At 40.2% G+C, this 11,613-nt stretch overlaps 1 protein-coding gene across 1 annotated transcript in view; it reads right to left on the reverse strand.

Annotated features, from left to right (window-relative positions):
* The window catches only part of TANK (TRAF family member associated NFKB activator), a 29,290-nt gene extending 23,974 nt beyond the window's left edge, over window positions 1–5,316 (reverse strand). The window contains exons 1-3 of the mRNA XM_066553495.1: window positions 5,256–5,316; window positions 4,553–4,691; window positions 235–374 (exon numbers count right to left, since the gene is read on the reverse strand). Of these exons, the coding sequence (XP_066409592.1) occupies window positions 235–333 (99 nt within the window). The 5' untranslated portion in view covers window positions 334–374; window positions 4,553–4,691; window positions 5,256–5,316. The remainder of the gene's footprint in view (window positions 1–234; window positions 375–4,552; window positions 4,692–5,255) is intronic.
* Window positions 5,317–11,613: the final 6,297 nt, after the last annotated feature.

The following is an 11,613-nucleotide window of genomic DNA, read 5'->3' on the forward strand; positions in this document are numbered from 1 at the left end:
AACTATTAAAAGTACAAAAAGAAATTCTAAGGTCAAAAACCAGAAACCCACCTACTAAATTCATAGCCTAGTAACTTGCTTTGCTGTGTATTGACATGGTTTCATAATGGCAATCTTCAACTTTAACAGATGCACTAAAGTGTGCATAGTTAAAGTGAAACTGGCATCTACATATACTATCATGCCCCATGGGAAGGAGGGCTTTAAAGATAGAATTCAGCTTCCAACACCTACTTTTTGCTGTAGTTCTTTCACAGCATGGTCCCTCTCCATGCATGCTTGTCGATAGGCTTCATAAGCTTTGTTAAGCTGTTCTCCAATGTTTTTGTCCATAATTCCCAATGTTGTTTCATCACATGGTCAAGTTAACAGACCTGAAAAATAATCAGAAGGAAAAAGAGAGAACACTAAGAAACAGCAGTATATAACTAAAAGTTGTATATACAAGTCATATATAGCATGACTTGTACCACTGTTGTATTCAAGTGATACGTGCAGTATATCTGACCATTAACAGCATAACTTGAACTATAGCTCTGTTCACCTCAATGTTTAATTTTATGTCCAGGGATAGGTTTAAACAACAGACAAACAAAAGTAGCTTAACTCTTAATCCAATTCTGAATGTATAGAATGTATAAATGTATCTTTAGTTACAGTGTTTAAGATTAAGACTTGAAATTGGTGCAGATTACCAGTTACCAGATTTTATATGATCTCCAAAAGTTTAACATTTGCATAATTGTGAAATAAAGACAGCATTAATGACCAAAGCTAAACTCAGCTTTTGGCATTGTGTGGAAAAATCATGCTATGAAAAGCCAGTGTCCAGAGACAGAGTCCTGGAACCTGATTAGAATAAAGGGAGGGAGAGTCCCCTGGGGCACACGCCCGTGCGGTTTTCTCTCTGTTTTGGAGAGCGCAGCCTCCTTTTATCCTGAACTCCTGGCTGCATGATGCCCTCTTCCTTACCCCATGGCTGAAGTACTAGGAAGGTACAGCCTTCCCAGACTCCCTACCACATATTCCCCCTTGAACCTGTCATTTTACCCCGAAGTTCAGAAACTCAAGCTCGTAAGGACCCATTTATCTGTTTTAGGAGTCAAACTGTCTGGGCTGTGCAACAAACTTGCTGCTTGAAGTTGGTAAAGACATTAAGATCTATTTCAAAGATCTTAACATCCATACCCTCACCCATAGAACTGTTTGTAAAAACATTAGCACACATCCTTCCCATCAGCATTAAGATATAAAAAGATAAAAACTCAATTAGGTCACAACCTATCCCATTCTGTGCCAAATTTGAAAATGTCAACACAAGCTACCCTGAGGTAGAGCTAAAACATCTTTTATCTAAAAATCAATGATACCAACCAGTACAAATTATCAAGACTTGGACCTTTTTATCCAATATTATGAACTTTTTACACTTTGTGTACAATTTCAGTAACAACTGCCAAAACTACAGCTATCAACTTTGACACATAAGACTTGAACACTACTAAATGTCAGACTCCAATTTCAAGAACTTTGCAAACACAGGTCATTTACTTCTATAGTAATATATGATACTAATTTTAAGATCAAAATTTAGCATAATAAAAGTACAATAGAGAACAAGTTAGTCAAGTCTCAACCCCCACCCCAGAGCAAAAAACAAAATAGCAATTTCATCTCTCGTCTATTTCTTATTTAAAACAGTGTGGACTGCCACTATCATCTCTCACTATCTCCTGGGATTATGCATAAACCACAAATACTACTAAAGAAAGTGACATGAGGATAAACCCGGCAAGAAGAGTATAGGGTAACTTGCCTTGGACACTGCTCAAAATTCTGAAGATTGCAGCTTGATGATTTTGTTCCCTGCTTTTGAATATATTCCCTATCACAGGGCTTGAATACACAAATGTGCTCTAACTTTTCTAAAAGGCTCAAAAGACTACTGTACGAACATCACACTTTTTTGTCCTGCCAATTTTATTTTACTGACAGGAAAAGCAATTGTATCTCACCTCTGGCTTATCTGTACTTCAATAGCAGTGAAGCAAATTCTTTAACGACTTGGAATTTTTTAGGGATCCTTTGATATCATAAATGTTACTGAAATCCAAGTTTACAAATTTTGCATAAAAGGCCTACATTGTTTCACATGAAAGGCTTTGTTTGTTTGACTTGTTTTGTTCAGTAGTTTATAATCCCCGACAGTGCATAGTGTCTCAAAGCTTTGTTAGTAACACAGGCTACTTCATCCACCTCCTTCCTCCTCCAAATGGTATTCCTTCAATAAATGGAATATTCATGCTCATATCTGGGGCACACCTTTGACTAAATGAGTAGGCTTTCTTTCCTTTTCAGATGGAGGACTGCTCTGTGTAGTTCAATGAATAAAATCAGATATTATATCTGCCTTCAGGGACAGTGCTAAACTGCAGAGAGCATTGTTATAGCTGAAAGTGACTGAAAGCGTGTTCTCACAATCTTCAAAAGCTTGTGAAGTTTGCATCAGTATTGATTTTGTACTCGCCTGAAATCCTCCAATGTTAACAACTTGCCTAGTAAATGGCATGTCCTGTACATATGAGATAACTTCAAAAAATGAGTACAATGGGATCTAAAAAACTATGTTCAGCTTCTAATGGAGAGAATAGGGCTTAGCTCCATGTGACTCACAGTTCACAGAAAATGAAGGTTTTAATTTCATTCATGCAAACTCAAATCTCCATTTGAACTGCAGTATTTAAAACTTATACCTGATTTCCAGCCTTTTAGTCATTCATTGTAAATGGGAACATTAACAAACAGTGATTCTGTCATTTGGACTGATGGTATCAAAAGTAATTGATCCAACAGGCAGAACTGTAGCACAGTGCCCGATTTTCTACTTTGGATGGAAAAATAATTTACTGGTAGCTCCCTAAACTTCAGACTCCATGCAAAGAAAGGTCAATGAAAGTCATTACTAGTGACACTTTAAGATGACACTGTAACTAGAATTGGTCCTACATTTGCCCCATACCCTAGACATTCTTCTTTGACCTTACCCTTCCCTTTCTTCCTGCCCGAGCAACCTTTCTGTAAACCGTACCGGTAGACCAATCCAGTTTAAAACTAAACACTAAATGTATTTTTGCCGCATTAGTTTTAATGCAGGTCAGATCACAGACAACTTCAAATGGCACGGTAACACAAGGAAGCCTGCACAGGGACAGAAATCAGCAATAGGCAGACAGAACTGTGTTCAACAGCAGCACTGTTCTATGTGTTTGAATTGTAACATGAAGTCACAGTTGTGTAACAGTGTCACAAGTCTGCACTGAGAAGGATAGGCCAGCCTTCCCACACCTCTGGCCGCACATTTTTGCTGCTTACTGGTACCGCTATCAGTACTTCTATGCTACACAGCTGAGTATGCCAAAGTAGCTCCTTACTTCCTCAAAAAAGCAACAACAAACCCCCTAAAAAAACCAACCTCGGAATTAAAACTGGAGCTAGCTCACTGCAAGGCTGCTGGAGCACTACTACCAGCACAAGGAGGCAGTGGGAACATGCGACTAGCCGTGGGCAGGACTGCCGCAGTCTAGATTTAGATTGGATTAAACTACTCTGTAGTCACACCCCAGGTTGCCTGCTGCTGGAATAAATAACTGCTTCTTATGTTATCTGTCTCATATCCAGAACTCCTTGCAGTTAGAAAAACTGGCTCATTTTCCTGCTTCTCCTCCATAGGCATCAATATTTATCAGGGAATTTGCCAACTGTTCCTTGTCATTTACCCTTCTCCCTGCATCCAGTGAAGAGGAAAAAACTCCCTCCCAACAGCCCTAAAAAAACCCCCCAAAAACCAACAAACCAAAAAAACCCAACCCAAATATCCCCACTATTTTAATCAGTTATGATTACTTATGCTGTATCCAAATGGCAGCTGGAACATAATTCAGCTCAAAGCTGACAATCCTGATCTTCAGCAACTTACATTGTGGATATTCATTAGATCCTAAAGGCTTTCACAATCATTAACAGCAATATATAGTCAGCAGAAATGCAGCACTACAAAATGCTGCATTTATTCCAAGAGGGTCAGAATTAAGAGATTAGTTAGAGAAGTTGTCCTGCAAGTGTGAATACCTGTCAATGCTATGCTGCTGGAGCTATGGCAATGACAACTGGAATTTCATATTTGAGTAAAGACTTGTACACTGGATAACCACTGAGTACAGCTAATGTTGTAAGACAAACTTCTAAGCAAACAACAAATGAAACCTGCAAATTATATTAAAATTCTTGTTTAAAATCAGAAACATTTTGCTGATATAGGTGGTGGGAAGAAAAGTAGTAATATGCATTTTCTTAGTCAAATGCCAAAAAAGCTCCAACACAAAGATTAGCAACATATTTTTGCTGCAATCCCAGCTCACAGCTCACTAAAGTTTTCATACTAGTTTTCATATTGCCTCTATTGCCATACTATTTTCATATTGCCATTAAATTATGAAAGAAAGGTTTTAGCTAATCGTGTATATGCACATTAAGTCATAATACACTTTCCTACCTCTCATAGTTTCATGAGAGATGAGAACACAGGTGCCATCCAACTGAAAGTACTTCTCTATATATTTCTGCTCTCAAAACAGATGTTTCGATTGCTATATTTTCTAAGTTACACTGTCATCATCTTGGGAACTGGAAGCCTGTTGAGGTAATCATTTGTGAGAGACTGAGAGCTCATTGAACTTTTTTGTGTTTTGTTTTTTCCCTTATTTTTTTCTGAGTAGACACAATTCCTGCTTTGCCCGACGGCGGGACGCGTCGTTAACACAGCAGAAGCCCCTGATGGCACGGCAGGGTTAGAGCTGGGCAGCCCCGGTGCGCTCAGGGCTCGGGACGGCGATTCCCGCAGCGCTGGGGTTCGCTCCCCCCGCCGCGCTGCCTCTGCCCGCGGGGGCAGCCGCCTTCTTCCTGCTCCTGCGCTCGCCGCCCGGGCCATCGCCTCCCGGCAGCGAGCCCGCTGATCCCGTCCCCCGATTCCCCGCTCCCGGAGCGCCTCCGCACGCAAACGACGCGCCCCCGGCTCCGCTCCCGAGCCGGGCCGAGCGGCGCCGAGGGGGAAGCGGCGCCGCCGGGAGCGGGGGGCGGAAGCGCGGCCCGGGAGCCCCGGCTCGGGATGCCCTGGCGCGCACTCTGGCCCCGGGCCGAGCCCCGCCGCTCCCGCGGCAGCGCCGGAGCGCGTGGTTTCCAAAGCGACTCAGACTTACGAGCGCCGCACGGAGCCCGCGGCCGCTCCCGGCACAGGGCACTCGCTCCTGCCCGGGCGCCTTAACCCAGGAACCAGAACCGACTTCCTGCCGTGCCTCTCCCCGCCCTGTGACGGGGCGCTGCCCGCGCCGGCCCCGGGTCGGGGCAGGGCAGGGCAGCGGCCGCAGGAGCCGCCGGGTTCGCGCAGGGATGGCACCTTCCTCGTCCGCCCCGCGCCAGGGTGGGAGCCTGTCCGCTCGCCCCCGGCTGTCGGGCAGTGCCTCTTCTGTCTGGCTGCAGAAGACTTCTCAAGCAGCCTCTGTGCTGCTCCCGACGTCCCCAGGCCTTTCCTATTTCTGTCTTTCCGTGACTTAGAGTGATTTGTAAATAACAGTAGTTACATTTGTAATATACTTTTCATGCTCACGGTAGTTTCTCTCTGAAGGGTCTTTTGTAGGTTACTAGAGAGGCATTTCCCTGCCTGCGTTTATTTCATGCAGGCAATGAATAAGTAAGAATATAATGGAAACAAACAGTTTTAATTTTGCTACTGCCTGAAGCCCTTCTCTCTTTAGGTCACATGTATAAGTACAACTTTCTTTCCTGACGGTGTGTAGGAGGATGGGAGCTGATGGGAGAGCATGAGGCATTTGCTACATACTTGTGCAGGATACCATCACAGAGCCAGCGGCAGAGAAGCACTACAGATTTTGAATTGATCTCTGCTGTCTCTGTACCCCAGTGAACATACCCATGCAGCCGAGCTGTGGTGTTTGTTCTAGGGCAGAGCTTTTTGCTTTGCCCACTCACAGATCAGAACTTGCATTCCGGCTATTACAACCTATCTACCCTGGGCACCTGCCCTTGGAAGCTTCAGGACTGAGCTCAAACACAGCCACAGAAAAAGTAGCCAGGTGTTGCTCTCTATGCTCTTTTGAAGATTATTTCTCTTATAATTTATCTTTCCTGCAAAGACTTTAGCAACTCTTTTGGTCTGTTTTGGCCTGTGCTAAGGCTAAAGAGACTTACAGGCAGACAGCTTAATGAGCCTATACATATACTTCCTGTTTGGCCATTTTTAAGAATTTCAGGTGAGGTCCTAATGAACTATTAAGATTCAGAGAGAGTTTGCTCTTTTAGCACATTTTCAAGAAAGAGGAATTCAATTTCCTTTTTCAGAGACAGTGCTTGAGATGTCCAAGTTAAGGTTTCATTCAATGGGGTCTTAAAAAAATAAAATAGGGTGTAGGGAAAAAAGTCTATTGTTTCTCTTTTAATTCAACATGTTAAATTTTTAGTCAGTTTTGGCAAGTTATGCTCTTAAAATTATAATGGATATTCAGCTGAAATATAACCTGCATTTCTTACATTCAGATCAATAAATGCAATATAATTCTTTCTTTACATTTCCTCCCCCAAAACAATAAGGTATATTTTACAAGCTTTACAGTAACCCATCTTGATAATCTTAGAGACTTCAAACCTTTGAATAAATTAAATAGAAGAAAAGAAAAATACCCGTGAAAATAATACAAAACCTCTATTTCATAGCTAACTTGATCTCTGATCTTTTTGAGCATTTTCTGCTCTACGGTCAATGACTAAATTACTTTTTGTCCTTTTCTTCCTCATCTTGCTTTCTTTTTCTTTGTTTTTCTGCTCCTTCCTCTTCCGTCTCTGTAATCCTTTCCCTACAGCTATTTCAGGAACAGTTTTCTGTATTTCTGCCCCACATCAATATTTCACACTTTTATGTCATTGTCAAGGCAGGATTGCTTTCCTATATGTAATCCTCACAAGATAGCTGGAAAGAGGCAGCACATATCAGTGTATTTAAAAAAGATTTAGGATTTTAGGAATCTACTGATCTTAAAAACAGTTGCAAACCACTTATCTGGGGTTTGGGAGTGGTGGCGCAGGGCTTCTTGTATTTTAATACTTTATTTCCCTTTGTGTTCAGAGTCAGAGAAAGTCTTACTTTGACTACTTATGCTTAGAAATTTAGAGTGAGGGGTTTTTTTGGTTGTTGGTAGGGGGTTTTGTTTGGGTTTTTTTGTTTGTTTTGTTCTTGGTGATTGGGAATAAGCAAGTTGATACTTTTTTCATCATGAAAATTCGAGTTTGTGCTCAGTGGGTCAAACAGCCTATTTAAATACTTACATCATGCATATCCGGTTTACTGTTTTACATTACTTCTGAAATGGTATTTTAACAGGAGTTTTCCTTAGTCTGTGCTGATATGTTAACACTTCTCGTTGGTTACACTGTGCTGAGGTCTGGGGAGGAACTCACTGCTTTCGGGAGATGCTGCTGCTGGAGCAGCTGGCAAAGGGCTGTAGTTCATCAAAGGTTTCATCTGATTCCTTTTTATGATTCTCTAAGCTTATAAATGCAAATTGGCTTCTGCTAGAAAGAGGTTAAAATATTTGTTGCAAGTTTAATGTAGCCATTCGTTCAGACGCTAGGTGGCTCACGTCAGATGTTAAACCTTTTCTAGAACTTAGAGACTGTGGTCCCAAAGGAGTGTGCTAGGTGCTGAAAGAGTCTCTGTTGCTCTGGGCTGTTTCACCGTTCTTTTAATCTGTTGCTGCTTTAACAAAATGTGCTTTAACAAACGCGTTTTGCTCTTGAAATGCCTTTCCGGGTCAGAAAATGAGAACTGTGGATTAATTTAGACCAAATGCTGTCATTCCTTAGTGTGAAGGAAGTTGAGGCTGATTATTTTTTTCCCAGCATCAAGAATAGTGGTTGATGAGCCTGTGTAAACCTTAGTATGTCATTTGCCTATAGGTTGTAACAGACAAAATTAGTTTCTGTATTCCAGAAACTAAAGGATATTTAACCAAAAGGCAGACACAGAGATTTGGAGCACTATAAGCAACATAAAAGTAATGTCATATACTTTTTCTATGTATCTGAATGCTGAAGCTGAAAAGTCTAATTTACTCATTGCCTTTGCAAAGTGTAGGAACAAGAAGTTTGGATTCCCTTTTCTCATTTCTTTAGTAACAGTATAGGCAATCTTTATGTTGCCTGGAGGAGTATCAACAGGATTATGAAATGTGGTTTTGTGCTTCTTATGACTAATATTAGCTGGGAACTTCCACTGAGAAATACCCAACTGAAGAACTTCCTTAAATGCAACAGTGTGCAGAAAGTCATTCTCTGAAAAGAGACCTTAGCAGAAACAGCCTGCAAACCGGTTTTGGACCCAGTGCAACATTCTTTATTTCTGTAAGTGACGTCAATGATTTCTGGAGGCTCCCTACCCTGGAGAAAGGTTACCCTGCATGAAAAAGGAGCAGTGCATGAACAGGCAGCCCTGCATGCATGGCAACAGCTAACATACAGGGCAACTGTTGGACCAAATATAATGCATACTTTTTAATATGTTGTGAAGAAAAAGCCCATGATGATAATGACACCAAAAGAAAGTAGTAATAGCTTTGGAAAACAAATGCTATTCCTCTATATAGAATATAACCTGTGTTACACATAGAGGGAGTAAAAATGGGGAGTGTAATACTTCTGTGAGAAGAATTGCCAATCCACTGATTCTTAGTTAAGCTCCAAATAAACTTTATTAGGCAGACCCTTAAGCTCTGTTTTATTGTAATTGTGTCTCTCCCCACTTCCCCTCACACCACCGAAACTGAATTCTGTAGAGCAATGTAGGGAAAACACCTTGAAAAATTAATGTTCTAGTATGAGTGCCTTATTGCCATAGAGGCAAGTATTCAGGAAATTTAACATGTAATCATTAATTCCCTGGATCTGTCAATGTGAAAAAGTGAGATATTATGGTATTAACTACATTATGTAGGCCTTTTTCCTTTGTTCCACGCTAAAATTCATTAAATTTTGATAACTCATTTGTATAGAACTACATTATATACAGTATCTAATATAAGAAAACATGATTGATAAACAGAGCCTTTGCACTATTTATTGAATGTTTCTTGATCCCAAGCCTGTATTTAGGTTTTCAGTGTGGAGTAAGAGTGGAAGAAGTCAAGGAAGATGTATTTGAATTGAAACATACAATTTCTGGAATCTTATGACCTCTTTTGCTCTTCTACGAAAAGGGGAGCTGTGTCCTGCAGCAAGACCACAGATTCCACAGTATTGTTTTTGTTTCTGTAGTGTCATAGAATTCCAAAGTTTGGGGAGAAGGAGGAGACAGCTGTTGATGCAAAGTCATTACATTAATGGACCTGTGTTAGTATACCTCTGGAATTTCTTGTCAGAACTGTTCAGGATGTGAAAATTTTGGTGTTCAGGGGGAGATTGGACAAGTAAATACTTGAGAGATTCAATGAGGGAAACTAAAGAGACAGGCAGCATCAATCTCAGGAAGTTCTCTGACCTGAAAATAGCTGGCAGCTGGGAGAAGACTCTGAGGAAGTATTACATATGCTTGCCCTGTTCTCATTCTTCCCAGGGCATTGATTTCTAGCCACTGCTGAAGAGAAGATGGGTCTGAACCAATGTGGCATATGTTCTTACGTTAATGACTTCATGCTGATAAAAATGTGTAGGAATTTCTCTACATTAAACAACCTCCTGTAAAAGACCGGATTCTGTAGAAGTATAGGGAACATTACTATTGCAGAAGCTCCAAAAGATCTTAGAAAATCCATTCATAATTATTTCTGAATATTTTGAGAATATCCATTTGAAAGACAGAACCTTTGGGCAAGTTTTTAAAAGATATTTGTTCTGGTTTTTCTCAAATATGCTGTGTATAATTTGACTGCGTTTCTAACTGAATTATGATGACCAACAGATCAGCTGCATAATATCATTGTAACTGCTCACAAGGCTTAACAGAAGGTTTGTCTGTGTAAATACACAGGTGACCTTCTTCTCCTGTGTAACCTTTTAACAAAACCACTATAGTGAAAAAAAGTTTTTGGAATTATTCACCTCTGTCATCTTTTTTTTTTTTTGTGATATAGTTTAACTCCTCATTTTAATTTTTAAATCTTTGTATAAATGAAAAGGTGGTTTTGTGACTTTAACAAAGCACTTTTCTTGATTCTCACTCATAATCTTCCTGTGAGAGTTTGGTGGGTCTGAGCTTGACTACTTAGAGTGGCAAGACAAAATAAGAATCTCAGATTAATGTTTCTGTAAGTCTCAAAATGTACCATTGCAATGGAGTTCTAAACTGAACAAACAAAAAAAAAAAACAAAACACCAAAAAAACTCAAAAAACCCCAAAACCAAACCAAAATAAAAATAAATAAAATTGAGCAGTCTTTGAGCAGTCAGGCTGCTCAAGTTTTAACTAAAATTTCTTGATATCTGCATGCACCAAGGAGAAATCAGCAGCTGTGCCTGCTGAATTTTGTGGTAAATCTTTCCCACCTAAGCAAAGAAAGCTTGAAGCCATGTGCTGTGTAGCTCATCGTGTTTTGACACTGTGCTGGGTTGAATAAAGTCTCATCATCTGTGAAGCTAAGAGGAGTTAATGATAATAAAAATTCAGCCCAGCTTCTTGCAAATGATATTTGTTCTTACCATGCAGTAAACAGGAATATATGTACAAAACATAAAGAAAAGAAAATATTATTCATTGTGTGTTGTCAGTTCTAATACAGAAATTACATCAATGGTAATAACTCTGACTTTCTAGATGAGCTATCACACTTCAAGATTTATTCCTGGTGAAGTAGGGAGAGGAACACATGATCAATGGGTTTGGGCCTTTTTGCATAATTAGTGGCAAAACGCATGTGCACACACACGTGCACACACTCACTTCGTCTGGCACAGCTTCAGTCTTCTGATACATCAGCTGCTAAGACATTTTCCTATCCGTAGCTGCTTCCTCTGAGGGAAAACACACCTGCTCTTCTAGCATTGTATCTACTTATTGTTGGCTTTCTGGAAGCAAAAATGTAAGAGAATTTTGGCTTGTAGCAGAGATCTGAATTAGAATGGGACAATTCCAGTCTTATAAAAGCAATTATACATTAATTTGTATTTATTAATTACCAATTTACTTCTTTAGATACATACCAAGGGTCTAGAATGGCATGTTCAAAGTGGCATTTTGCTCATATTATTTTCTTCCTTCAAATACTCTTTATTTGAACAGGTTTTGGCCATTTTGGCAGCTCTTCATATGAGGGATAGAACCAGGAAAGATAAAATCATACATGTCAGGTGGGTTGGGAGTAAGAAAATGAAGTACCAGAGGAACTCCTTCCCTGGTGCTTGGCCTTACCTTTCTGTCCATACTCTGAAGTACTGACAGCTGTCTCTAAACCTCTCTTCTAAAAGATGTGACCTACACTATGGCCTGGAACTTCAAGAAGTGTTCTCAAGTTTTTTTGTCCAAATTCTTCAGAGGCAATGGACAGATAAAGTATT

This window comes from Molothrus aeneus, chromosome 7, assembly GCF_037042795.1.
Source record: "Molothrus aeneus isolate 106 chromosome 7, BPBGC_Maene_1.0, whole genome shotgun sequence".
Classification (NCBI taxonomy): domain Eukaryota; kingdom Metazoa; phylum Chordata; class Aves; order Passeriformes; family Icteridae; genus Molothrus; species Molothrus aeneus.